Source organism: Mollisia scopiformis (genome assembly GCF_001500285.1).
Source record: "Mollisia scopiformis unplaced genomic scaffold LY89scaffold_34, whole genome shotgun sequence".
NCBI classification, from domain to species: Eukaryota; Fungi; Ascomycota; class Leotiomycetes; order Helotiales; family Mollisiaceae; genus Mollisia; species Mollisia scopiformis.
Genome location: NW_017263614.1, coordinates 174497 through 200923, shown reverse-complemented (window position 1 = coordinate 200923; position 26427 = coordinate 174497). Strand labels below are relative to the sequence as shown.

At 47.3% G+C, this 26427-nt stretch overlaps 12 protein-coding genes across 12 annotated transcripts; 6 read left to right on the top strand and 6 right to left on the bottom strand.

Moving 5' to 3' along the window:
- Window positions 1–614: 614 nt before the first annotated feature.
- On the bottom strand, window positions 615–1600 carry LY89DRAFT_600648 (SET domain-containing protein; the record flags this gene model as incomplete). The annotated part of the gene is made up of 2 exons (XM_018210165.1): window positions 615–1063; window positions 1114–1600. 2 exons carry the CDS (start codon window positions 1598–1600, stop codon window positions 615–617), a joined length of 936 nt encoding a protein of 311 aa, XP_018062352.1.
- Window positions 1601–3931: 2331 nt separating this feature from the next.
- Window positions 3932–6125, top strand: LY89DRAFT_691311 (sphingoid long chain base kinase-like protein). The gene is made up of 4 exons (XM_018216279.1): window positions 3932–4394; window positions 4446–4499; window positions 4555–5570; window positions 5619–6125. Exons 1-4 carry the CDS (start codon window positions 4253–4255, stop codon window positions 5949–5951), a joined length of 1545 nt encoding a protein of 514 aa, XP_018062351.1. The 5' UTR covers window positions 3932–4252; the 3' UTR covers window positions 5952–6125.
- Window positions 6126–6266: 141 nt separating this feature from the next.
- Window positions 6267–6962, bottom strand: LY89DRAFT_541919 (uncharacterized protein; the record flags this gene model as incomplete). The annotated part of the gene is made up of 2 exons (XM_018208187.1): window positions 6267–6868; window positions 6923–6962. Coding segments are annotated over 2 exons (642 nt in total), but the record flags the coding sequence as incomplete, so codon positions are not given.
- Window positions 6963–7415: 453 nt separating this feature from the next.
- Window positions 7416–10989, bottom strand: LY89DRAFT_659676 (Coatomer, beta subunit). Its single transcript, XM_018212524.1, has 4 exons — window positions 10455–10989; window positions 9985–10405; window positions 7935–9939; window positions 7416–7885 (listed from the first exon to the last, which is right to left on the bottom strand). Exons 1-4 carry the CDS (start codon window positions 10757–10759, stop codon window positions 7737–7739), a joined length of 2880 nt encoding a protein of 959 aa, XP_018062349.1. The 5' UTR covers window positions 10760–10989; the 3' UTR covers window positions 7416–7736.
- A 156-nt stretch (window positions 10990–11145) lies between these two features.
- LY89DRAFT_600435 (Mago nashi protein) lies at window positions 11146–11871 on the top strand (the record flags this gene model as incomplete). Its single annotated transcript, XM_018210158.1, has 6 exons — window positions 11146–11183; window positions 11232–11269; window positions 11319–11414; window positions 11470–11533; window positions 11584–11671; window positions 11731–11871. The coding sequence occupies 6 exons, from the start codon at window positions 11146–11148 to the stop codon at window positions 11869–11871; spliced, it is 465 nt and encodes a 154-aa protein (XP_018062348.1).
- A 566-nt stretch (window positions 11872–12437) lies between these two features.
- LY89DRAFT_677321 (vesicle-mediated transport protein-like protein Vid24) lies at window positions 12438–13558 on the top strand (the record flags this gene model as incomplete). Its single annotated transcript, XM_018213672.1, has 4 exons — window positions 12438–12815; window positions 12887–13037; window positions 13087–13444; window positions 13492–13558. 4 exons carry the CDS (start codon window positions 12438–12440, stop codon window positions 13556–13558), a joined length of 954 nt encoding a protein of 317 aa, XP_018062347.1.
- A 502-nt stretch (window positions 13559–14060) lies between these two features.
- LY89DRAFT_600478 (uncharacterized protein) lies at window positions 14061–14838 on the top strand (the record flags this gene model as incomplete). Its single annotated transcript, XM_018210159.1, has 4 exons — window positions 14061–14218; window positions 14258–14440; window positions 14568–14713; window positions 14768–14838. The coding sequence occupies 4 exons, from the start codon at window positions 14061–14063 to the stop codon at window positions 14836–14838; spliced, it is 558 nt and encodes a 185-aa protein (XP_018062346.1).
- Window positions 14839–14873: 35 nt separating this feature from the next.
- Window positions 14874–16783, bottom strand: LY89DRAFT_691306 (P-loop containing nucleoside triphosphate hydrolase protein). Its single transcript, XM_018216278.1, has 2 exons — window positions 15823–16783; window positions 14874–15771 (listed from the first exon to the last, which is right to left on the bottom strand). The coding sequence occupies exons 1-2, from the start codon at window positions 16561–16563 to the stop codon at window positions 14968–14970; spliced, it is 1545 nt and encodes a 514-aa protein (XP_018062345.1). The 5' UTR covers window positions 16564–16783; the 3' UTR covers window positions 14874–14967.
- A 633-nt stretch (window positions 16784–17416) lies between these two features.
- LY89DRAFT_742285 (alpha/beta-hydrolase) lies at window positions 17417–19789 on the top strand (the record flags this gene model as incomplete). The annotated part of the gene is made up of 10 exons (XM_018220806.1): window positions 17417–17560; window positions 17614–17691; window positions 17752–17800; window positions 17934–18203; window positions 18254–18294; window positions 18341–18375; window positions 18459–18522; window positions 18573–18788; window positions 18888–19161; window positions 19239–19789. 10 exons carry the CDS (start codon window positions 17417–17419, stop codon window positions 19787–19789), a joined length of 1722 nt encoding a protein of 573 aa, XP_018062344.1.
- Window positions 19790–20390: 601 nt separating this feature from the next.
- On the top strand, window positions 20391–21797 carry LY89DRAFT_725331 (uncharacterized protein; the record flags this gene model as incomplete). Its single annotated transcript, XM_018218969.1, has 2 exons — window positions 20391–20558; window positions 20619–21797. The coding sequence occupies 2 exons, from the start codon at window positions 20391–20393 to the stop codon at window positions 21795–21797; spliced, it is 1347 nt and encodes a 448-aa protein (XP_018062343.1).
- Window positions 21798–21980: 183 nt separating this feature from the next.
- Window positions 21981–24318, bottom strand: LY89DRAFT_346890 (uncharacterized protein). The gene has a single exon (XM_018206889.1). The coding sequence runs from the start codon at window positions 24078–24080 to the stop codon at window positions 22164–22166; it is 1917 nt and encodes a 638-aa protein (XP_018062342.1). The 5' UTR covers window positions 24081–24318; the 3' UTR covers window positions 21981–22163.
- On the bottom strand, window positions 24319–26276 carry LY89DRAFT_346891 (uncharacterized protein). The gene has a single exon (XM_018206890.1). The coding sequence runs from the start codon at window positions 25828–25830 to the stop codon at window positions 24556–24558; it is 1275 nt and encodes a 424-aa protein (XP_018062341.1). The 5' UTR covers window positions 25831–26276; the 3' UTR covers window positions 24319–24555.
- Between the last annotated feature and the right edge of the window lie 151 nt (window positions 26277–26427).

Here is a 26427-nt window from a genome sequence, read left to right as displayed (position 1 = left end):
TTTTGCCCTCATGCACATCGACCAGATGCCTCGTATTCGCCTGATTATTCAGCTGCAAAGATACACGGCTATTGCTTCATTGGGACAATGACGACGAGGCTGTGCAGACAGGAGACTATGTTGAAAGATCAGGAGAGTCCCGAGTCTACGGCCGATACATTTTCTTCAGTGATCTCGACAACTCTATCTCGTGCAAGTGTCTAAAGCATCAATTCTGTTGATCCCACCTCAAAACACTCTCCAAATGTCTTGCAAATTTTGCCGTATGATTGTATATTTTGTTTAAGGACACCTAGAAATCTGTCAAGTCCTAGCAGGGCTATAAAACCGGGAATTAGTTTGTTGACAGCTCAATACCTACCTGGGAACCTAGGTATCTCAAACAACAAAAGCTTCAATCACGTGGCACAAGAATCAGCATGAGATGAGGTGACCATCATACTTTCGGTATGTAGACCTCGAGAGCATCAACGCCATGCTATGCTATGCTATGCTATGCTATGCTATGCTAGGGTATCTTCAAAGTAACTGGAGCCCCCACATATGCGCCGTTTTGGAAGTAGAAGTCAGAAACACACATATCCACTGAAAACGCCATATGCCAATCCAATCCTTCAAAATAGATATCCACGGCAGTTCTCGGCACCACAGAGACATTTTGTCTTCTCCTTATCATCGCCGTCACCGGTGATCCCATCCAAGTAGTCGAAAGTAAGCTCCGTATTGGGTGCAATATTCTCGAGAGCGAAGAATGCCAGGCTATGGAATGGTTGATCAGCCGAATTCTTGACCACAGCGAAGATGCGAAGGTTGGGATCACAGGAGTGATTGATGAATCGTGTCGGACCGGATATAAACTCTCCATCAATCTCGTAGGGAGCGTGGAGACGTGGATCTGGACTGCGAATGTCCGTGAATTTGTCCAGTGCGAACAGATACACGTCCTTCTGTTGGACCGAGCTGGCTTGGTCACGACGAGCTTGAGCTTCATCAGGAGTAAGTAACTCTCCGAAGTAGCAGTCGACAAAATAACCCCGGATGATTGGGCTCAAAGTCTTTACACCTAAAAGCAGATTAGTACAGCTCCAAATGTGATTTGAAGATAGAGCTCACCCCATCCGCGTCCATCATCAGTCTTGAAGATCTGAAGGCAAACCGTGCGACCTCTCTGAACAACTCGATTTGGACAATTCTGGCCACACTTGCACTTGTCACCGCACTCGTAGATCGGATAGTGTCCATTGAGATAGGCGCTCCTCAATTGACCGGTAGCATGATACGCGTTCTTCTTCAATCCAGGAAGCCTGCTGGCATCGATGTCGCTCAAGCAAGTGCAATTTTGCGTCACACAATGATCAGCAACACACTCACAGCTACTGACGAACTCCTCAGCTATGAGTGGTACATCGGCGCTTGGCACAACCTTGTTAACGAACTGGAATGATTCGGGGAGTCCTTCGTTGTCAACGTCGTTGTTGATGGAGATCGGAAATTCGTAGTGAGTAGAGAATCTTCGGAATTGACAGTAATGGCATCTCTTCTCCTCTTCGGCGTACTTTTCAAGACCATTCTCGTGACATACTAGGTGAGCAGCTGCCATTTCCTTGCTTCCAGCCCTAGCATTTCCATCGTGACCACTGTTCCAGCCAAGGTTGACAGCGAGAGCATCGATAGGATCGGTCGGCATTCCAAATCCTTCAGGCCAGTCAGCATCGTGCTTTGTTTCGAAGGGAGGCATTTTGGTTCGATTCGTCTCTTCGTTGACTTCGGGATCCGGAAAAACGACGGACCGAAAGTAAACAACTTCTTTGTGGATTCCGAGGTGCGCTAACAGCCGGGGAGCGAAGCCGACTATATTAAGCTGAGTACCTAGGTAGGTACCTAGGTAGTCTACACTACTGAGTATCGGTAACCTTTTACCCGGCTCCGGCCCGAGTGTCTAGTGTTCATGTATTAGCTTGCCAGAAACGTGGAGACATGCTATTATTTTTTGGTATTAATATTTAAAGACCGCCAGCAACTGAGTACTTCAAAGCGGCATAAGTTCTCTCGTCTCTCAGTTGAAGTAATCGAGTGAGAGGAAATGTCATATGATCAGGGGGCATACTGTAATTCAAATCAGAACATTTCCAATTACCAACTTCGAAAAGCCTCGGATCGGCTTCTCGGCCGTGGGATGCTTTTTCTAGGGATGCTCCTCAGTCATGGTGATTGGGCTGCATCTGATTTTTTGACTACGTTTTCGTCCCTAGCCTTCGTACGGGAGGACTTCTTTTCTTTATCTTTATAGTTCCGCTTTCTTTTGGAGGGACATTTTGATATATTCTGAGGCAAAGTATGCCATTGAGCAGAAAAGATACATGAGGAGTTAGGCCATAGGAGCAAAGCGGCACATCTTCGCTGACCCCTCTTCGTGCCCCTCGCTGGCATGCATTACCGCGCCCTCTACGCTTTTGTCTGAACATGCTAATTTTTGAAGTATACCAGTGCTTAATAAAATTCCTGTATGGGGTGTGAAAGCGTGGGGGAGTTGAAAGCTAAGAGAAGGAGTACAGGATTTACCGAGGAGTGAACATGAGCAACCTACTTTCATTTCGTTCCGTTTATGTTTTCTCACACTGTTATTTCTTTTCAAATTTTGCTCTCAATTTATCATTGACTCGATAAGCTGCGATTCTTTCCAAAATCGTTTAAGTAGGAAAGTTGGTTCTTTTTTTTAATATGGTCTAAATAAGAATGCCGGCTCTTCACCTATGGGGATCTTCTTGGGGAAGACCGAAGACCAGGGAGAGAAACTCCAACTGTCAGTTCGTGCTTTCGAGAAGAATGACTTCTGAACTCTTGCATATCCTCATTATGATATCACAAAGGCCTTGTGGAAGCCGTCTCGCGGTTTGTAACCTTTTCCCGGTTAGAGAGCATTGGAACCCCCGGTTCGAAAGAAATTGAGTATTACATGCTAAGCATTGCAATCCTCATAGTTGCACGAAACAGGAGAGTTCTCTATTCCATGAGCTTACAGCATATGTCGTTATTTCAATTTTCATCGGCCAGCTGGTCTCTTCATAAACCCAATGTTACATTACACAGACCAAGTCTCCGCTTGAAAGCTTCAGCTTTGGACCCCTTGGTACAATAATAGTCTCAATATTGCAACTCCAAGATGCGCAGTATCGACGGTGGATTCCGAGCCTCCAACTTTGGAGCCTTTCAGGCGATTGGTCGTCAAGTCTCCGAAAACACAACGCGATTTTGCAACCCGCGCGACAAAACAAGTACTTTGTGGGATCATCAGAGTTCGACAGCTTGCTGGTCAAGTATCAGCTCCTGCAGAAAGACAATGAGTTGTGAAAGGAGATGTCGACGTAGCGGTATAGCAGCACAAGTAGTACTCAGAAAGGAAGAAAAGGATAATGCCTTGGTTTCGTTGGTCTTGTGCGACATTTGATGTGACACGAACCACTAATCTGGTAAATAGACTTGTCTGTATCGGTGCTCCCTAGAGCTAACCACGAAGCTATTCGTAAGTCTTACTGGGAAGCGTGAAGCTCCAGAACAAGGAATGCTTTGAGGACACATCAAAGATGCTTTAAAGACCAGCGAAGATAGAAATGCGACTTTTCAGTGATCAATCATGCATCGTAGACTTCCTCGGTATCTTCAATGCCCCACACCACCAACAATACCAACATCTCTTGCACCGCAGCCCCATGCCAAAAGAAACAAACATCGTGATAGATCTGAGATAGTACCTGCATCGAAAGGACCCCGTGTCTTTCAGATCTCCTGACATCTTGCGTCCCTGCATTAGGTTCCCCGGTGTTGCCAAATGGATAGCATGTGATAGGAGCATCTGAGACCATCAGCTGCCGAACATCGACCTAAGAAAACCGGAAGCCGGTTTATGGTCGACCAAAAACGGGAACTGGTGGTACCCGCCATCGAAAAAGACCTCGGTGCGGAATCCTATTTGCTTCACCGCAGTACAGGCTAAATCTATATAATTCGCCCGCATGACTGATTTCAGCGATTGAGAGTGCGGGCGTCGATCCGAAGGGTTGGAAGCTGACCGGCCGGAGGAATATCATTATTATTGCGAAGCTCGGCTCGATAAGCGTCACTCGCCTTCATTTCCTTGCTGCTGGACAGGACAAAACAAACAAACACATTCGTTGACAACGACAATACGGCGTAACGGGACGACAAGGATGCGAGGGCTATCAAAGATTGATGAGATATGACGACCACCACCATGGCTACCGACAATCCCTTTGTCGACCCCGCGACTTCATTTGAAGAAGCAGGAAGAGGATCGTCCTTCGCAATTGATGCTACCTTGGCAGTAGGCAGGAATGCCTCACTGACTCTGGGTACCGACTCTCTGATTGTGCTAGGTAGACTTCCCGATGCTCTGCAGAGGACACACTGCTAATACAGAACTTCAGATGAGGCATTCGAGAAGAGAGACAGGAGTAATTGCTGCGGGCTTTGGCCATCCGGTGCGTATCCGATACTTCCACAACCCATCAATTGAAACTAACAGAAAGGTTTCAGGCACTGCCAATACACGCGCAATACCCTTCTACAACGTCCTATGGGCCGAGCTGAAGGATTCCGAACTCACACTGAGTTATGCCTCACCGTCGGCAAAGTCGGTAGTCAAGGCAGCAACTTTAAAATATCCTATCGAATACCAGATGGTAGAGCTGGTCAACAAATGGATTCTCAGACTCTTAGACAGAGCATATGGCCAGTCGCAAAGGAAGAAGAGAGCCAAGGTCTTGGTCAATCCGCATAGCGGCAAAGGGAGTGCTGAGAAATGGTACTACCGGGATGTGGAACCTCTCTTGAAGGCAGCACAATGTTCTATCGATATGACGAAAACGAGGCACAGTGGTGAGGCGGTAGAGATTGCGGAGAGGTTGGACATTGAGGCCTACGACATTGTGGCGTCCTGCTCTGGTGATGGATTGCCTCACGAAGTCTTCAATGGTCTTGGAAAGAGACCAGATGCCAAGAAGGCATTGTCTAAGATTGCAGTGGTGCATATTCCATGTGGAAGTGGAAATGCTATGAGCTGCAATCTCAATGGCACAGATAGTGCCAGTCTGGCTACACTGGCCATCATCAAGGGCCTGCCCACGCCATTGGATCTGATATCCATCACGCAAGGAGAAACCCGGACCCTCAGCTTTCTGTCGCAAGCAGTCGGAATTGTGGCAGAGTCTGACTTGGCAACTGAACATCTTCGATGGATGGGTGCTCAAAGGTTCACGTACGGATTCTTGGTGCGGCTCCTAGGGAAGACAGTGTATCCTTGCGATATTGCTGTGAAGGTCGCCATTGACGATAAGAACTCCATTGTAGAGCACTACAAGCGGGAGAAGACAAATTTTGAGCCTGCAAGTGAGCGGAGAGGATACAAGTATCTGCTAGATGACGATGCTTCGGCAACTAGTGGAAACGAAGATGGACTGCCGCCTCTCAGATATGGAACTGTCAATGACAAGTTACCAGAAGGGTGGGAGCTCGTCCCATATGATAAGCTGGGTAATTTCTATTGTGGTAATGTAAGTTATGAAGCTCGTTTCCTCTCATTTCTCGGCTAACATTTTCAGATGGCATACATGGCGTCTGATGCAAATTTCTTCTCGCCTGCTCTACCAAACGACGGATACATGGATCTTGTATGTGTAAATGGAGATATTAGCCGCTTGACTGCTATGAACATGATGTTCTCCCTCGAAAGTGGCAAGCTCTACGAGATGCCGGGAGTCTGGTACAGAAAGGTCCTCGGATACAGAATCATCCCTAAAGACCAAGAAGACGGCTACATTAGTATAGACGGAGAACGAGTCCCTTTCGCACCATTCCAAGCCGAAGTACATAGAGGTCTTGGCACGGTCCTTACAAAAAGCGGTCACATGTATGAAGCGCCGGGTCCTGTTTGATTTGTATTTTGCTTTGGATGTAAAAGGGGCGTTCTTCTATCAACAAGAGTTTCTCTTCTCGACTTGACCACAAGATACCCACAGGTGGATCGCACTACGCGACTTGAGATTTGGAGTTCATCTATCTGTATAGCGAACAGGAAAATCAATCTTGCAATAACCTGAACGCCTCGCTGAGCCAGAATCGTGACCAGTCCAATAACATGGGGAATATGTGCCTCCCAAAACTTTTGATGCTCCCTAAACTCAATCTTCAATTCCTCCCCACCCGTCTTCAGCTTCTGCCTCTACTTCCTCGGGTTTCTCATTCCCAGGCAGTCTCTCGTCAGCTAAAGCTTCTTTGGCCTTATTCCTAACAGCCTTAGTTGGACTTCCCTTAGCCAACGCCTTCAAGGGACCCAATAGAATCTCAATAGGCGCCTCACTCCCTTCCTCTAAAGCTCCCACCCGCTCCAACTCATCAACATAAATATCAATGACATGAAACCTCAACCCATTCGGAACCTTCACATCCTCCACCTCACACGGCACCTCCTCCAACGTCCGAACCAACATCCCCACCCTCTCCTCCTCCCACTCCATCTTCCCCTCCTTCGCCGCCACAAACGTAGCAGCAAGGAACCTCCTCACGAGCAGCAAAAATTTCTCCATCCTCAAGACATCGATGTTGGTCCATTCCCTCTGCATCGTCTTCCAGAACGCTCTCAGGAACTCGATTTTCTCGGGCAGAGACGGCAGGATGGTGAGCAGGTTTGCGAGTTCTTGCGCGAGCGCTGCTTGCGGTTTGGGCCGGTCGGACATCCAGAGGCAGTAGAAGAGGCCTTTCCATAATTTGAGGAGCTCGAGAGGCGGGAGCGAACGGCGGGCTGAGAGGAATGTGCGGAGGGAGTGGAGGGCTGCGTCGCGGGTGGGTCGATCTGTGGTGGGTTGTTAATTGTTTGTAGGATCTGGAAAGGATGTTGGGGGCGTACCACTTGCAGCGAGCTGCTTGATGAATGGTGTTTGTTGGATATCGGATGCCATTTTGAATGGGTTGTATGTACAATAAGTCTGGATGGCGGGGTGTGGAGGAGAATGTACAAAAGCTCGGAAATATTTTTGAAGTCCGTGCACGAGGCTGCAAGGTCAGCCTTGCATCGCGAGGCTTCAAAATTGCAAACTATTAAATCCGTCCTGGGAAGGAACATGCGATTTTGTCTGGGAAGAAAGCGAGGACTTTGGAGCCGATCTTATCTAATATTACTTACTGGACTTGCCATGGTAGGATATTGCTTCACTGCAGAGGACCTTTTCTCCAGAGTAAGTAACAACCAACAAACCACAGCTTTCCATATACTGCCGATGACATTCGTGATGCAGGCACAAGGGATTGATTCTTGCCACTTAGCTACCTCTTCCCATACCGTACAGAAGTTCCCTTCTGTCTCCTCAATGTGATTCGGTTCTCAGGAGCAGAATTTGATTAGAGTCGCTAAGATAGAAACAGGTTGATCACACATGTCTCATTAGTGAACGCTCCGAGCGAGGACATTTGGAGTATTTCATGCAATGACCTCAGTATCTAGATAACTCCTTTTTGCTTTTCTGCGCCATTCATGATGACCCAACTCAAAGCGTGGCTATACTTGCACATCACTTACACTACATCAGGCTCCGTCATATCCGCTTCAGCCAATGCATCTCCAGCTTCCGTTCTATTCATTAGGAAGTACGCTTGCCGAAAAGCTCATAAAAGGGGAGCTGCAAAGTCAAATGGTCCATCTCTCATTAGGATCTCTACCACACTCAGGCAGCCTCTCCAACCTTGTTCAAGCCTTTCAATGATCCGAGGCTAAGTGCCAACCCTTGTGATCTGCTGCGAATTCGGACGAAGCCGGTCACTGGTCCATCCTCTCCCTCCTTCTCGATACTCAGGTTTGCCAGAGCATCCTCACCTGTTATACAAATTAGTATGCCATAAGCAAAGGTTGAGAAATAATTTACCAAAGACACTGCGTGCATATAAATTGGCACTAAGGAATTGGCAGTCCCCTTTCATCGAAGCTTCAGGCGTCAGGCAGCTCATATTTGTGCAAGCCATCAGTTGTGTCAAGAAGTCTCGTAGTGATTTAGCTTTCGAGTTGATGTTGACTTTGTTCTCCCACTCAAACTCAGTCCACATAGTTCGGAATTGTGTTTCCGTGCACACTGCGGGCTGAATGTAATCCATAATGTCAACATGAACATCATTCAAGATGACCACATTGTTCTCGGTTGAGCTGGCACCATCGTAAACAACATTTCCGAAGATGACTCCTGTATCTGTTGATGAGACCTTGATCGTAGATTGGACATTTTGGAAGTCGTGAGGTCCAAGGTTCTGTGTGGTTGGTCGCTCAACAACTTTGAGATCTCCTAATGTTGCAAACTCTACTGAGAGATTTTGGAGTGTCTCAGTTGTCTGGTTTACCAAAAGCACGTCGAGAACAATATCGAATTGGTGGACTTTAACATATGCCTCTGCGTATACAGGGTCTGAGAAACCCGTGAGCTGAACGACTCTACTGAGCTTCGATGAAAGATCCTCAACGGTCGAATCGCCACCAGTTGCCTTTTCGAGATCAAGCTCAATCTCATCTGTTCCATCTCCGGCATTCTTCTTGGCAAGTTGTCTGATGGAAACGACATCGTCAACTTGAACGGCAGTCTTGGCTTTCTCGACAGCTTCCTTAGCCGCTCTCTTCTTTTCTTCAACTTGAACCATAGCACGGAATGCCTTTCTTGTATCATCCAAAAAGACTGTCTCAAGGTCTTTGTTCTGTGCGAATTCGGCGAGAGATCTTACACAAGACATAATTCTGTCCACGGAGTCTTCATCAATGGGGGCCTTAACGAATTGCGATTGACCAACACGGATAATGGAGATCATAATCAGCATTGCTTCAGCTCTAAGAGCATTGGTGCGTGCCTTGTCAGGGGATATTTCTGAGTGGCGCATGACGAGTTTGGTGAGAGTGGAGGAAAGGACAGACGCCAAGTAATAGTCGCCATCGAGAATTAGTTGACGAAGAGGTGGTTTCTGAGCTGCTTTCACAGCCTCCAACTTAGCTGCAACTGCAGACTGGCTGGTCAGAGCACTCTCGGTGGCGTAAGTACCATCGGCAAGTACCCTCCTTGAACCAGTAGGTGCCGACTTCGAATGTCCGTTGACTTGCTCTGCTTCCTTTGGTGGTTCTGTACCATCTGTTGCTTCGTCGAGGAGACGTTGCTCTGATGCCAATATAGGGATCTCACCCAAACTGGTTCGTATCCTCTTCCATGCATCTCGGATATCATTGGGTTCTAGTGAGTATTCACCAACTATCCATAACGCTCCTCGGTAGACCTTTCCGGCTCGGACCTCGCTCAAAGTAGAAACAAGACGTTCGACGATAGACGGGCGAAGTTTTGGGAATTTTTCGACCACCTCTTTGACGAATGAAATGACATCGACGGCCGACGTATTATTGAAGTCTGCAATGAAATCCATGAGGAGGTCAACAACGCTTGCGGCCACTTCTGAGAATTTGATTGCACATTGATGGATGGCGTGGATGAGTAACTGTCGGTACTCGTTGTTCTTCTCGTATTCTTGGTCAACGGTTTTCGAAAGTTCCTTCTTCAAAAGCAGTACCACTTCTTCCACGTTCTTACTCGAGACCATTTCCATAGCAATATCCAAAGCCTTTCTCCTGACATCAATATCAGGACTCGACAGGACACGGAGAATCTCCATAATCAAGTCGTCTAAGACGCCCTCATTTTTCTGTCTCAGAGCATCAACACGGTCAAGTACAATCAGCTTGACATTGTTGTCGGCTTCCTTGATGCTCAGCTCAATGAATTTCGATGCGGCCGCCTTGACAGCCACCGGGTTGTTGGTCAATGCGGTCAAAGATGATGCAGCCTCGTAGACTACAGTTGTGGCACCAGCTTCGAGAAGGTCGAAAATGAGACGGAGATAGCGAGCCTAGAGTGTCAGTGAGGTATGGCATGATTTCTTCGGAGTCTTTACCTTATTTTGAGAGTTCTGAATCGCATCTTTGCGGATGAACTCAAGCTCAACCAACTGGAGCAATTCATCTGCATTTGGGATGCCATCAAATACACTGCTCAGATATGCCAGTGCTTTGTCATGGCTGATGCTAACCAAAGCCGCAAATGCATTCCTTTTGCAGGTATGATCACTCTCAGTCTCCAAAAACGTGGCAATAAGCTCGGGGGCGTCGGGGATCAGACTCTCTGAATGTTGGAAGATGGATGCAACTGCAAAGACAGCATTTTTGCGTACGTATGCATGGCGATGTTCTAGACAAGATCGTGCAGAGGATAGGAGGGGTTCAATGAGTTCTGCTTCCCGAAGCTTGCACAAGAATCGTAATGTGTTTCCTCGGATGTACTCGTTCGGATGCTGAAGGTCATTTCGAATTCCGTTGCTAGAACAGATTAATATTACGATTGCACGTTTTGGTACGAATTGCTCACCAGACAAGAATCATCTCCTGCTTCAGCTTACCGCTGGAATCAAGCTTGGGGCATATTTCATAATAGAAATATAAAAGCTTCTTCAACGCCTTATGCTTTGAAGGCATAACGAAACGAATAATGTGCATGAGTAGTTGAGGCATGGGGTCTCCATTCAGCATTACTGTGAGAATGCGCTTCATGGTTTCCACCTTGCTCTCATCCGTTCCCTTCTCCAACTGATTGCGCAGGTCTGACATTGTTGGTACATCTGCCGCATTGTCTTGATGTACTAAGCTGTACGAGCTCTCTAAGAAGGAAGCCATAGTGGCTAGATGGGTGTTGTGAACTGCAGCACAGCGCGTCGAGTATTGGTCTTGCTAAAGCGTGGCCTCAGGGATATTCTGATATTCGAAGCGGCCGTTGTGCGTTCTTCGTATTTGCTGGTAGATTGGGGGTTCGTGGAAGGGGGCAAAAAGTGAAAGGAGGGACGGATTCTAGTATTCTTCTCGCACAGAGTGGGAAACTCACGGCAGCGTTGCGCATCAGAAGTTCATAACCGCAGACCAAAGTGTAGCTTGCTGTTCAATTCAGATTCAGTGCGCTACGGGTGGGCGCCTCAGGCCGCAACCCCACCTGAATTGTCGGAGCTTCAGCCTTCTTTGAAAACACTGGAGACCGCGACATCTATCAATAATCTTGAAAAGTCAAGATGGCATCCTCAAATGAACCTTTCTACATCAGATACTAGTAAGATACATACAGATTGAAGAAGCCAATAACTAATGTTGTTTTCAGCTCGGGACATCAAGGTCGATTTGGTCACGAATTCCTTGGTTAGTTGTCAAGCTGCGACGACTCTGGCGCATACTTACAACTTGATAGAATTCGATTTCCGAGTACTAGGAGAAGGAAAGGGAGCGACTGCGAGATATGCGAACAACTCAAACTACCGCAATGATTCTTTGATCCGCAAAGAGAGTACGTTGACAAACCAGCTTTGTGTGTAGAAGTACACTAATATGGAGCGTGCCAGTGTGTGTCAGCTCTCTTTTGGTGGATGAGATCAAGCGCATTATCAAGACCAGTGAGATCATGAAGTATGTTGTTGTCCTGAAATGGCCATGCTCCCATGCTCACAGATGATTAGGGAAGACGACGGCAAATGGCCAAAGAAGAACAAGGATGGACGCCAGGAATTGGAGATCAAGATAGGCAGTGAGCACATATCATTCGAGGTATGAAGATTACAATTTCGTTCTTACGCAACGTTGGGACATGTCTAATGAGTTTACAGACTGCTAAGATCGGATCCCTTGTCGACGTTACCGAATCTCAAGACCCGGAAGGCCTCCGTGTGTTCTACTATCTCGTTCAGGATCTCAAGGCACTGGTTTTCTCGTTGATAGCTTTGCATTTCAAGATCAAGCCTATTTGATGGAGAAAATATTTGAAGATGCATAGCGATCGAGACGCATGGAGTTCTATTCTGGCATCAAAGGGACACCATAGAGGCCGGCGAGTCTTTTCGACAACCATGGTTGTGTAAAAGTCTACTTCCACTTGGGACATCGGGCACGTTGTGACACTTGAAGGCTGTCTTCAGATTGCAGTTATTATGACGCAATTTCAGCACAAAAGCATATCGAGAAAGAAGAAAGCCACAACCACACACAATCCTGCATTTATGCATGAACCCGTGAATAAGGTGCCTCTAACAGATATGTTGTGCTTTTTGTCAAGCCATTCTTAGTTCACGCGACTGAAGTCTGAACGCGGGGAGTGACTGGGGCAACTTTCAAGGGTGGCTTCGCTAGCCTTTCCAGAAACTTGACCCAATGGAGGCTTTCGCCATATCATTCCTCTCTCTATCATCTGCCAAAAATGTATTGCGCGACAACAACCATCTAATTCACCGACACAGGTCGCTTTTCATTGCTTCTTTGCCTGTATCATTAGAATCATCCCCTTCTCTGTGCCTGGCGGGCGCGCGGGCACGACCAAATGCCGACTCCCTCGAGCGCTGACAACCTCGCTGCGGCGTCTTCACTTCACTCCTCATGCCCACCCGACGATGACAGGTCGAGTTGGAGGAGTATACAAATGGAAGATACGCAAGATGAAGCAATTGTGACTGCTCCAGAAGTGCTTCAACAACCTACACCTCCACCGACAGATTCGCAAGTTACCGGTTCAACGAATACCCACATCGCAGAGCATCAACAGACAAAACGAATGGATATCGACGAAGAGACTAGCGGTCCTGATATACTGTCTCCCATGAGTGCCGAGGCAGATAAGCCAGAGGATGTTGAACTTCCCACCTTGTCAAATACAGACCTGAGCTCTCCCTCCATGGGCTACGACTTCTCTAATATAAGAGTATGTACATATCCGTCAAAAGGCTTTAAAGTGGAATGCAGATTTCAGGGAACAACACTGATTGAAATCAGCTCATACCGTCTTCATGTTCCTCCTACCTGCGCGCTGGGAGCAAGTATCGTGGTACCCAACAGTCTGAGCGTCAAGTCTACGATGTCCAGGTGGAAATTAAGCATGTAGACATGCGGGAATCTTTTCTATGTGGATATCTACGGATACAAGGTATGCATTGATATTTGGACAGGTGAAAAGATACTGATACTATCCCAAGGATTGACCGAAGACCATCCTACCCTCACCACCTACTTCGAGGGAGAGATCATAGGCTCGAAATATACATTCTTCACTCAACATCAAGACTGGGGCTCAACGGATAAAGTAGACTTGCAGCATTGGGCCAAGTTCTCCGCCTATCGACCATTCCAGAAGCAAGTGAAGAAAGGACATATGCATATCCCTCAATTGGCCCAACGAGAGAATATATTCATGAGATGGAAAGAACACTTTTTAGTGCCTGATCATCGAGTCCGAACGATCAGTGGTGCGAGTTTCGAGGGGTTTTATTATATATGCTTCAATCAGATTCAAGGAACTGTGAGCGGGATATATTTCCACGCAAAGAGCGAGAAGTAAGTCAACTACAGCCTTGCTATGTCAGACACTGACAAATACCCAGATTTCAGCAATTGGAGCTGAAACACGTTGAAGACCGTGGTTGCTTTCCCGCAATGGAATTCAGATGAATTGATGATTGATGAACGGCGTGAAACACTTGGATGGGGAATGGTACAGGGAATGGGAAGGACAGGCCCTCTTATCACACAGAACGGGCTTGTACATGACGCATCGCATACGGGATTAAATACGGATGCAAGGCGCCTTCAAAAAGGCTCTTGTCATCTGAGGAGTTTCGTCGTTTTGAGCGTTTCTGATTTCTCTAGGCAGGCTTTTAATAGATGCCTATTGTGAATATAGTGCATCTTTTTCGAAAGCTTCGACTTCTTGAATCAGATTGTGAACACAAAGTCTTTTATCAGCCGTGATTCAGACTGGCGATTTCGGGGCTTTGATGTGCCACACCTGGGCACTGTAAATTTGAGGCACGAGACTCAGACCTTTGAATTTCCGCGTGCATGTGAACCTCCCGGCATCACCAGAACTCCACCAACAAAAGTAATGACCGTGTAACAACAAGCTTCTCTGCACAACACAACATAACACCAGATTCCAGCCCAGTATCCAAAAATGGATTTCGCGCCCTACCAAAATCAATCTCCTGAACTCTCACGAGCCCTCTCCCCACCTCCACAAGAAGGTCGACGTTCTTTCTCCCCGAAACCTCGACGCTCGTACTCCCCCGCCCTGCCATCACCACGCAATGCGCCTCCTCCGCATGCGAATCCGTGGGCACCGGTAGAAGATCCTACTCCGCAGGCGTTCAGACATAGTTATTTTGGGGGCCATGGAGGAGATGTGGAAAGCGGGGCAGGGAGGGAGAGGTTGAATGAGTTTGAGACGAGTTTGCCGATTAGGTTGGACTATGAGGCTTGTCTGGCTTATTTATTATTGCCTCCAGCAAGCGGAGTGCTGTTGTTGGTTTTGGAGCATAAGAGTGATTATGTGAGGTGAGTTTGTCCTTATGCAGCTATAGTGAAAGAGCTTGAGGGTATCATGGAAGCTCCGGACACATGGAATCGAGGGAGCATTGTGCTGGGAATGACTGAGGATTTGTGCTGATGATTCTTTTGGCAGATTCCATGCGTGGCAGTCGGCGTTGCTGTTCACGGCGGTCTTCGTTCTGCATTTGATATTCTCGTGGTCAACGTTTATGTCTTGGCTTATTTTTATTGGAGATCTCGGGTTAATTGGTTTCTTGACAATGAGGGCATACAAGGATGGTAAGTCTGGGGACCGTTGAATGGAATATAGGCAGAAGACTGATAGAATCACAGCGGATACGCTGGACCGATGCGAAGTACCTTTCTTTGGGCCACTTGCAAGCAGGTTCCTTGACGATGAATGAGTGGCCAGGGCCGAGTCGAGCTATATTTGAGATTGTGATACCCCACAGCACGAAATTGTGCATTGTACAGTATAGTTATACGTAATCCCTAATTCATGATACTGTGCTGTTACTATTACAATATAGCATCTAGTAGTATCTGGGCATGCCATTGTTCCTGTTGAGGAGAGGAAAGTCGAGAGGACTTGGACGTCTCTCATCAAGAACCCCACCCAAAGCTGGCCACATACCAGTCATGCTCATCCCACCGGTCATGCCAACAGTCATGCTTGCACTAGATACCGCATCTTCGTCATCGTCACCATCCATCTCTCTTCTGAGGCTCTCAATCTGTTTGTACAACTCCTTCCAAAGAACGTTCCCACTTAGATCATCTTCCCTGCGTCTAAGTCTTGACTTCTCGTCAGACCTGGCCACAATGACGAGTAGAGCGGCGACGAATGCTTCCTTCATGTAAGCGAAGGAGAAATCACTAGTGATCTCGGCTACTTTTTCGGACATCACCTTAGGAAAGTCGACTTTCTTGTTGTTTCGCAATTTGTGACGCCAGTAGTCGCAGTACTGAATTCTCTCCTCTCTGTTGGGAACGTCGAAAAGATACTTTCTATCAAATCGACTGGGACGTTTTGCAATGCCAGGATCCAGTCTCTCGAGATGGTTGGTGCTTCCAATCATAAGGATACCATGGTTGGACTCAAGTCCGTCAACTTCGTTCAGGAAGTAACTTCGAACGTTGGGGAGGATCAGAGAGTCAATATCTTCAAAGATAAGAAGACATGGGGCCAAGCGTCGTGCTTGCATGAAGATCTGACGAATGCCATACTCTGGTCCAGCAAAGCTGTTGAATGTCTTGACATAAAGAGACTCGATCTTTGGAGATGTTCTCTTCGAGATGTCATGCATGAGAGCTTTCGTCGAGATAGTCTTTCCATTCTATAGCCGCTCGTTAGCCCCGAGATTCCTTGATCTAAAACATCAACTTACGCCGGGTGGACCATAGAAGATGACTCCTCGTTTCCACGGCACTCCAAACTCAGCGTATCTAGACTCCGCATTGAAGAAACCTAGAACATCTTCAATGATAGCTTCCTTCTTCTCCTGTTCCAAGATGACGTCTTCCCAGTTCGATTTCTGGATGTTTTCATACAGCTCTTTGTTCTTTTGCCAAAATCCTTGATCAAACACAAGGACTTCATTATGAAGCTCTTGCGCATATTTTGCGGCAGCAGCTATCAATTCATCGGTAATCTGTTGGGCGAAGATTTTCTCGGTAGAATCCTTGTATTCGTACAAAACATAGGAGAATTTCTTCTTGTACATCCCATCTTGACAATCCGCAATGTAAACAAGGAATTGGTTGGTTTTATACTGATAATCGAACATCCCGAAGATGACAGTGTCAGCAAAATTGCCACCATTCTCGTCGTTATAGCGCCTGGCTGGTGGCAAGAATGATCTTTCTATCAGTCCGATTTCCTTATGAGGAGAAAAGGTCACATCTTGACTTGCTGATCCAAACGCTAGAAAATCAGTTGGGTAGCCAGGAACGACAGCTACGTGGTGATGAGGATATTTGGCAACAAGAGCATCGTAGATGAGCCCCTCTGTGAACTGCCGATCGGCCTTGCAATTATTGAGAAGTTCTTGCGTGGTGCTCCATCCAGGGTGAGAAGGGCTGGGATTTGGGCCAGACAAGATATGGACGAAGTCGTCAGTGGAAGACATGATGCTGAAAAGGATGAAGTGCAAATTAAGCCAATTCAATTGACTTTGAAACCTTTTGAGAACTTCTCGATGGGTAGAGGACAATATGTTGGTGCCTGGATCCCCAGCCAAGATGAATACGAGCGGCAAAGCAAGTGGTCGAAACGCTTACATACGCCAAGCTCTTGACGTAGTACACAACCCAGTATCGTTGCAGCACCGCAAACTCCGCAGAACAATCTCACTGGATGATTGTGCTGAAGGAGAATGAAAACTTGGACTCACCTGGATGGGACATTGCCTAAAACATATCGTCGCTCTGTGTCACATGACAGCTCGAAATTAGGACTTCCAAGATTCTTCTTCATTGCTGCACCTTGTCACTATATATACGTCTTTGCGATACAACCGTAATGCAAATATGTGTCTAGCACTGAATGTATTGCCAGCAGAAAGGTGGAACGCCACCGGGACGGGCCTTCATGTCTCACCGCCACGTTGTCCTCAAGTGGGGGACCACAATACTTCATGGAACGTTAACATCTACCTCAAGCAACATATCAAAAGGACCTGCATGCGCGTACACTCTCCCCTGTGGCTTCAGCCGCCGCTTCTGGTGTCTTTTTGACCTCTTCCATTATTTTCAACTTCAGGCTGAAGTCTTACAAGCGCAGATTTTCATATGCTTGAAACAGTCTGAGGGAAACATCCTTTCACGCACAAGTACCAATTACCAATTTTCTCCAAACCTTACATTCAGGCAGTCTTGATATGTAAGACTGGAGATCCAAAGGTATATAGGTAGTTTTTGAGCCATGTTCAATGCTTTGTTCCTTTCCATCCTTCGGCCTTAAGTTGACGCCAGTGCTTCAATATGAGGATTTCAACCTTCCTCGCAGCTGCTGTGGTCCTCATGACCACAGATGCTGTCGGTCCTGTTGTTGATTTGAGCTATTCCAAGTATGAAGGAACAGCGCTGCCAAATGGAGTATCGCAGTGGCTTGGGATCCGATATGCTGTATCTATCCGCTTTTCCCATCACATTGCTCTGAATCTGAAGTTGGCAAACAGGCTCCTCCACTAGGTCCTTTACGTTTTGCGGCCCCTACGACACCTGTGTACAATTCAAGTGTCCAGAAAGCCAACAAAGTACGTGTCAACGTGGACTCTCTCCCGTTGTGGAAAGACATATCTAACATCCTTTGCTAGCATGGAACACTATGCCTAGCAAATCAACAAGGGCCAGGCTTACAGTATGGTATGAGTCTCCTTGGGGAACAGCTCTTTGCATCATGTGTCTCTAGAAGCCATGAAACTTGTCACTCTCTAGAACATTCTCGTCCTGAGAAAGAATGAAATCCGATGACTAACTCCAAGATTGTGCGACTTAGGAAAGCAGCCTATGGATGAAGATTGCCTTTTCGTGGACGTCTATGCACCCACAAATGCTACAACAACCTCCAATCTTCCTATCATGGTCTTCATACAAGGAGGCGGTTGGACCAGTGATTCGAATGGCAACTTCAACGGCAGTCTACTTGTTCAAAATTCGGGCATGGCCATGATGGTCGTCACTCTGAACTATCGAGTTGGGCTTCTTGGCGCGCTTGCGAGTAAAGAGGTCCTTGCCGGTGGCAGTCTGAACAACGGTTTGAAAGATGGTAAGTAACTTATTCGTCATGCCAAAGCAGGTACTGATTCGGTCCAATAGTGATATATGCATTGCAATGGGTCCAAGATCGTGCTGATTTGGTAGGTGGGGGCTTTGATCATAGGAGCTTTACTAAGTAATGTATAGTTTGGCGGGAACATTCATCAAGTTGTCCTTTCGGGGTGAGCATATCTTCTGATCAACCTTTCAGCACTTCTCAATGAATTCGGACCATCTCATACTAACGTTAAACTCTGATATTCAGAGACAGTGTTGGTGCAATCATTATTGGGTACCTCATGGCTGCGCACAACGGAACGGGACTTCCTGTAAGCTTGCCACTCTTTTCTTCATATCCAACTCGCTAACGAGGAGAGAGGGCTACTTTCACGCAGCCGCTGCTGAAAGTCCTTCAGTCAGTGGTGATGCTCAAGTGGTCGACCTCCAACCTCGCTACAATGCGCTGGTAAATGCCACTGGCTGCTCGAATAGCACCGATACTCTTTCATGCTTGAGAGGACTCGATGTCGCAACATTGCAAACCAAATCGCCGACCTATACTTGGAGTCCATGCATTGAATACGATCTCCTCCATGTAAGTTGATTTATATTCACGTTAGGATTTCTAACAAGCGATCCCTTGAGTTTGTGGCACTAAGAAAAATTATGCTGATATGATGGTCTTGACATCTAGGCTCCACTATACGAAATGTATGAAGCGAGACTATTCCGTCAAGTGCCCGTCATCTATGGAAGCTGCACTGATGAAGGGACCAAGAATGTCGACAAAACAGTGACATCTCAAACCCTGGACGCTTTACTCAAGAAGGATCTTGGAAACATGAACGATACTCAACTCAACGAAATCAAGACCATATATCCTGACTCTCTGAATAATGTCACATTTTCGGGGGCAGTTCTGAATGCAACATATCCAGGTGCTGGTAACGAATGGCAACGTCTTGCTGGTGAGTCGATCCCCTCGGGCGGAATTCAGTCACAAAATGTCGCCATCGGACACATTTACTAACTCGCACGATGCTAGCAATTTATGGAGAAACGTTTTTGCGCTGTGTCGCGGCATTTCAGTCTGACATGCACTTCGCAGCTGGAAACACGCAGAACTGGCACTATCACTACGATGTCCTCGATCCTCGAGATGCTGCTACAGGCAATAGGGTGTATCACACGGTCGAATTAAACGCCATCTGGGGTCCAAACAACACAGATGGATCGCCACCGCCTTCCTACTACATCTCCAACGACCAAGGAGGAAATGCAGGAGCAGTCCCAATCTTACAGAGCTATTGGATCAGTTTCGTCCTCACTCTCGATCCCAACAAGCTTCGTAATCAAACATATCCAGAATGGGAACCTTGGACTATTAACGGAAGCAAGAGGATCTTATTCCATAGCAACGGCACCCAGATGGAGAGAGTGCCTGCATCAGAACGTGATCGGTGCCAAGTCATGATGACCTACGCGAAGGCTCGGAGTGCTTACACGCAGCCATCACTACCCCTCCAGCCATTCGCCAACGGGTCATTTACGGATCCATATCCCGTGAGAGGTTTTCCCATTAACGGTGAGAACTGAGGGACTGAGAAGTCGTCTCATATTTGATGTTACACTCATCTATATATGACCCCAAAGATAGAACAGCAAAATGGGATCGAGAATAAAACTCTACCCTGCGCGATCAGGACATGCACCTGCATTAAGGTTCTTATTGTTGCATATGATCTACCCGTCAAGGGTATTCAGCCGCCTTCCACCGCACTTCCGGACCACCTGGTTCCTCACTTTTACCAATCTCATTAAAACAACAAGGGGACCAAGTGTACCAGCACCGCTTACCCGGAACATAAGCCTTTTGATTTCTTGGCTAAAGATAGATGTTATAGTTACATTCGGTTTGCAGCGCCGTGAATTGAGTGTTCGGCAGTCACTTTCACTCTTTTCATTCCATTTATGGCGATATCTTTTGCAAGTACAATATATTTAAGCATCATACCACCTTTCATCCATGTAGTGCATCTGAGGGTCCTCGTGGAGATCTCGGTTGCATCCATTGGTGCTGCCGCTGATTGCTGATCCACGCTATAAGAGTCAAGTTATTCACCTATTCGCTTCTGTGTTGATCTCGTAATCCTTTCTTGGGCGAAAAACAAGTTGGCCTGTTAGCCAAGTCTTCGAGATGAAGCAATTCGTCGCTCTCCTTGTGTTCATACTTCTGTCTTCGCCTGTGCATTCTGCACCAGCGACGTCCCCCAACCCACGATCAAACGAAGCTGTTCTGCACCCTACTTTCAATAAGGAAGCATGTTGCAAGTGCTGGAATGATTTATATCACAATGGAGCTGACGTGCGTGCAATCCCTTACTAGCCCTTATTCTACTCGAATACCTCTAACACGCCACCACAGTGGCAAGTCGCTCATCGTCCCCGTCCATGTGATGGGGATTGTACATGCGACTGGTGCGGGACCAATAACGCGAACGCAACTTACGGAACACCCTGTGCTGGAGCTGGAAGCCTAGGGAACTGGGGATACTGCGTCGCCAACTGCGATGCTCCTCCACCGCCTCCATCAGGCACTTCAGCCACTCCGCCAAGCATCATCAAAACCTTACCTCCTACCACTCTTCCAAGCGAGCATTCAAGCAGTATCATCATGACACTACCTCCAACCACCTTCTCGACCGAAACGAAATATCACGATCACCCAGACACCTCCATTCCACCCCTCGAACTCAAACACAAGAGACAAGACTCAACGATGACCTATTCCAACGATCCAAGCTTCACATCTACCGATATCCCAGTCATAACAGACAGCTCATTCCCGTCCGCAACCGACACGACCATCTTTTTCCCCACCGGAACAGATTCTACATCCTTCATGCCGACCTCCTCCTGGGGTGGAGGGACCACCATCGAGAACACAGGCACGTTGACTTTTGGAGGTGGCACCGAGACAATGACATTCGGTAGCGAGACACTTACATTCACATTCCCACCTGTTCCTGTATTAAGTCTCTCAGCTGGCGGCGTTGAGGAAGATATCGAAGAGAGACAATTCTTTCCCTTGACGCCTACAGGTAGACCGTGGACGACTGAGAGCGACTTACCTGTTTCGACGTCTTGGTATGGAGGCGGACCTGGTTTCAGCTTGACATTCACGGCTGGGGCTGCAGCTGCTACTGAGAACATCATTGAGATTGAGAAGAAGCAGATAAATACTATTACCTGGGGCGAGAGCACACTTCCAGCAAGCACTTATTGGGGTGGAGGTGAGACGATCACGATAGGGGGAGAGACGATAACTTTTGGTGGGAACCCGGGTGGACCTATGAGTCTTACGATTGGTCCTGAGGATGCTGTAATTACCGCTAGGCCTGAAGTTAATGAAGAAGATATTGGGAAGAGACAGGTTGGAGTTATCATAACAGGAGGTCCATGGACGGAAGATAACGGTGCTACGTTCACTGATTATTGGGGGTATCCAGGAGAAACGGTAACCCTGCTTGGTCCGCATGGAGATGAGACTTTAACCTTGAGTGGTACGCCAAGGCATATCACACCTCCAGCTACGACTAGTTGATAGGAGCGGCAGAGGTAAGAATGATAGGTACGTAATAAACTTTAAACAGAATTGGTATCACCCAAGCAATTACAACATCGAATGGTGCACCACTCATGCCTCTTATGAACTCCATTGCACTGTCCAGACATTGCCAAGCCCCCGAAATCATAGCCAAGTCAAGTAGCGACATGTCCTAATTCTCGCGCTTGTCTACTTCTAATCTCGTCACTATGCATTACTGTCCCAGTTATTGGCCCAGTTATTGGCAGAATACGGGCTGGACAGCCAAGAGCTGAACATAAGCCGCAACACAAGTCCAATCTCCAGACTGTATTTGGAACTGTCTCCTGATGTTCCATGGCCTGAAGGATGGGATGTAGCCCTTCACCAGTCGAAAATCTCTCTAATCATATTCATGTCATCAGTGGTAAATCCCTCCATATCAACATTGGTGGTATTCAAGCTTTGCTGGGGGCTTTGTATGGGTTGTCGCTGGTTTAAAGAGGCAAGGTCGAACTCGTTTGCATTTTGAATTTGGTGCGGTTGTGGTATAGGTTCTCGTTGGTCGAGTGAGCTGAAGTCGAGAAATTCGTTCCAGTCCTCAGAAGTGTTTCCTTCGACATTAATATTGGTGGTATTCTGGTCTTGGCGGGGTTGCTGTATAGGTTCTTGGTGGCTTGACGAGCTAGAGTCGAAAACAGTAGTGCTGAATCCCTCTACATTAATGTTGGTGGTATTCTGGTTTTGGACGAGATTCTGCATGGGTGCTCGCTGACCTGAAGAGCCAAAATCGAAAGCGGCGGTCGCATTCTGGTCTTGACGGGTTTCTGCTATGGGTTCTCGCTGGTTTGAGGAGCCAAAGTGGAAACTTTCGATAGCATTCTGGTTTTGGCTTGGTTGTTGTATGGTTTCACTTTGGTCTAAGGAGCTACATCTGAGAATGGCACTGTAGTCTGCAGGACTAAATCCCCACTGATCAGTATTTTGATGAGGTGTTTGTATGGGTTGTCGCTGCTCTAAAGAGCCAAAGGTAGAGACGGTGTTGTAGTCCCTAGGAACTAGCAATTGGCTTGAAGAGCTAGAGTCGGAAATGTTGTTGTAATTTTCTTGAGCGTGTCGGTAGCCTAACGAGCCAAAGCCAGAAACGGCGTTGTCTTCCTGAAGAGCTGGGGAATGACCCCAAACCCCAAAATCGGCAACGGCATTGTAGTTCCCCATGGTTGATGGCTGGCTTATGGAGCCCAAGTTGGACATGGCATTGTGGTCTTCCGGAGCTGGGAAATGGCCCGAAAACCCAAAGTCGGAAGCGGCATTGTAGTTCCCTATAGTTGATGGCTGGCTTATGGAGCCCAAGTTGGACATGGCGTTGTGGTCTTCTAGAGCCGGCATGTGATGTTCAGCTGTACCAGAGGGAAAGTGGCCGTCAAAATTTTCTTGTTGGAAAGGTTTCATGATTGGCCCAGCCACTTGTGGTGTCGAGATCAAGGAGCCATTGCTGTAGAATTGGGAGGAAGCTGGCATAGGGGTCTTGGGTTCAGAGGGATTGGAAGGAGAACAGCTTTCGGAGATCTGCCGGGAACCTTGCAGAAGTGGCTCGCTCATATAGATTATGCTGGAAGTGGTGTCGTTCTTGAGGACATCTTGAGACCCTTGTTGTGTGTTTTCATTTTGCGAGGTCTCGTCAAGATGGCCGATGCTTTGCTCCTGTTGAGCGGATTGTGAATCTGCTTGAACGTCTTGAGATGTTCCGTGCTGTTGGAGCGATTGAATGGATAGCCGATTTCGCTCGAATTCTACCTGATGCACTTCAAGATGTCTGGTGCATTGAGCCTTTGTCATCATATATCCGTTTGGACAAATCCGGCAGGTGCTTGTTCCGTCTATATAGTGACTCAAGATGAGGTCAATGTCTCTATCGGGGTGTAACGCAAGCATATGTTGTCTGAGGCCACTAAAGAGCCTGAATCTGTGTCGCTCCACTGGACAATATGGGCAGAGAAAGGGTTCATTCGTAGCTCTGAACTCATCTTGCTCAGACAGTGGTCCAGGGCCAGTATTGGGCGAAAGTATGTTATGTTGATCACCACGATGCGTCGACCATAGCCTTCGATTATGGAGCCACTTCGCTGGCTCACAGCTGAGACAATAGTGACTCCGATATTGTGTCTTGGCAAGATGTGCGTCGGTTTGCCGATGAGCTTGGAGACTGACAGCACTGTCTACTGAGATGCGGCAGAATCGACAATTCCAGTTCGACAATGGATCGAAGTGCAGATAAGCTAATGCTCCAGGTGGATCCATAGCTAATTCCAAGAAATTGCTGTCGAGTTACTGTTTGATGTATGGAATGAGAATGAGAATTACGACCAAGAATAAGATGCTAGAATCAATACAGACAATAATGAATGGAGAAGAGAAGAAACATAACTGACATAGACCTCTTCATATGATAAGAGGAAAGAGCTGATCGCTGGACTAAAACAGGAAGTAGCGATGTGCTGTCAGACTTGAGCTTAATGATCTTGCTTCACTTTTTGCCGAAAACTATTATAGATTTGAAGAGTGGACGCAAATTGAAACCACAGAATCGATGTTTGGAGGAGTGACAATGTCACAATACAATAGCAAACTGAGATCTTTCAAACGGGGAAAAAGAGAGAGAAAATTGGTATCTTCATAGTTCTGCTCAACAAATTCGACGGCCCGTCGTAAACGCCTTATCTCATACAAGCAACCGAACTCCAATACATGCTCAATCAAAAAGTTGTCCTATTATTTAGGCAATCCCGATGCTTTCCAATAGCTCGATACTCGAAGCTTCCGCTTTGACCTGCTCGAGTTGTCGTCTCTGATTTAGTCCCAGTTGTTGCGGAAAGTTCTTGCTCAAGAACTCCATTGTCCATTCCATATCCGAGTGGCGGCCCTGTTCAAGTAGAACTTTAGCTGCATCTAGACCTAGCTGAATGACACTGGCCTTCTTGTCCTTCGGTTGTAAGGCCCACAATTTGTCGCTGTCGACTGAAGACTCAATGTTCTGAAGGTAGTCCAAGGCCAGGCCAGGATCAGGCTTTGTTGGGTGAAGAAGAGCGAGGTGAGCTAGATAGCGATTGTATTTCCGAGGACTAATAATGGGCACGAGACTAACGAAAGACTCGAATGTTACTTCACTTGGTGTTGGATGAGGGGCGAAGTTGGTAGGCATGCAAGTCCGATTGAGAATAAGCATGCCAGCAGGTTGCAAAGCAGTAGTCATCTCAGCAGATGATACCCTTTTGAGGTAGCCTGCTGCCCGAGATATGCACATGTAGGCGGCATCAAAGCTCCTGTTCTGGGACATCTCGCTTTTCACAAGTGCGCGCAGTGGCCCAGCAACTTCCCGTCGAGCCGTTTTGGAGGCCGCACCAAATGGCAATAAAGCAACCGCAGAGACGTCTTTGAAAGATCTCTTGATCCACCTCCAGGCGTGTTCTTGGAGCCCTTCTGCTACCATATATGCCACCAATATCTCTGCGAAATCTTGGTCTTTCAGGAATTGATTATCATTCGATGTCCCGCTTGATGTAAGCCACCTGAGGACCTTCATTCCAGCGCCTGAATCTCTCATACCATCTCGGACACTTAGCACCGACGATTGGATAATCCTGTGTCTCTTTGCATTCAGACATGCTTTTGCATGATTCGTATCCATCATTCCCTGTGCGACTGCCAGATCAAAGATCTCCATGGGATCTCTGCCTATTATTCTGTTTCTTGTAGGAGGAGTGAATAGCGGATTGCTCAACAGAGAATGCATATGACGATCCGTATGGTGTCCATCAAAATCAGAGAACGACCGTCGTCGAGGCTTGGCGCTTGGCCTGGTCATCCGAGATCCATGATCTGCTGTACCAAAGGAAGGATGCTCGGTATCTAAATTATGTCGGAAGGAGGTGGTGAGGAGGTTCAAAAGCTGTTCAGATTCGCGTGGAGAGAGGGGCAATGGTTGATGTATCTTGAGCTTGTTTAGCACTGGCATCGGCCGAAACAAGAGCGACGTCGAAGGACGAAACATCGTTGACAGGTCGATTCGTTGTGCAACGGGCCTTGGGGCATTTGACAAGTGATATTGCAGTTGAGGATGCCAGCTGTATGTAGGAGTTCTGTGGATAGATTCGTGGCTGGCTTGCTTGCTTGCTCTTTGAAGAACTCAGTCGATGAATGGAGGGGGGGACATTCGGAGCACTTTCAATTCCTGAAATGACCTGATTATCGAGAGTGGAGGGTCGTTCGAATGTGCCAGTACGATGAAGCTTGTGTAAACCAATTCATATGTTGCTTGCTCCTCGCAGAGCTCAGTCGATGAATAACGCAGATGGAGATCTTCAGGTACTGTACTGTACAGTCATGGCATGGAAGTGGCACCGCTAGGTTAGCATGGAAAATGTGGAGAATCTTGAGATTCACGTGATTGTCTACTTCTAGGAGGCAACGCGCACAACACCTGGAACGAGGAAGTTAAGCTGCTCAAAATAAATCTCTTTCTGCACAGATCCCTCCACATGGTCTTGCGTCCCTAACTCGGCCTCTTGGAAGCAGATCGTCTTCGTCGTCGGGATTCACTGTCTTCAGCCCAGCACTACAGCGGCGGAAGCGACGCGACAGGAGGTTC

Coding starts and splice junctions, on each gene's coding strand:
- LY89DRAFT_691306 (XM_018216278.1), bottom strand. CDS start 16,563: ATGTCTTCCACTGACGACTTCGTCCATATCTTGTCTGGCCCAAATCCC. Junction 15,772..15,822: donor TCTTCTATGGTCCACCCGGC/GTAAGTTGATGT, acceptor GAGCGGCTATAG/AATGGAAAGACTATCTCGAC.
- LY89DRAFT_346891 (XM_018206890.1), bottom strand. CDS start 25,830: ATGTTTCGTCCTTCGACGTCGCTCTTGTTTCGGCCGATGCCAGTGCTA.
- LY89DRAFT_659676 (XM_018212524.1), bottom strand. CDS start 10,759: ATGGCTTCCTTCTTAGAGAGCTCGTACAGCTTAGTACATCAAGACAAT. Junction 10,406..10,454: donor CAGGAGATGATTCTTGTCTG/GTGAGCAATTCG, acceptor AATCTGTTCTAG/CAACGGAATTCGAAATGACC. Junction 7,886..7,934: donor ATATGCACGCAGTGTCTTTG/GTAAATTATTTC, acceptor TTTGTATAACAG/GTGAGGATGCTCTGGCAAAC.
- LY89DRAFT_346890 (XM_018206889.1), bottom strand. CDS start 24,080: ATGGATCCACCTGGAGCATTAGCTTATCTGCACTTCGATCCATTGTCG.
- LY89DRAFT_691311 (XM_018216279.1), top strand. CDS start 4,253: ATGGCTACCGACAATCCCTTTGTCGACCCCGCGACTTCATTTGAAGAA. Junction 4,395..4,445: donor CGACTCTCTGATTGTGCTAG/GTAGACTTCCCG, acceptor ACAGAACTTCAG/ATGAGGCATTCGAGAAGAGA. Junction 5,571..5,618: donor GTAATTTCTATTGTGGTAAT/GTAAGTTATGAA, acceptor TAACATTTTCAG/ATGGCATACATGGCGTCTGA.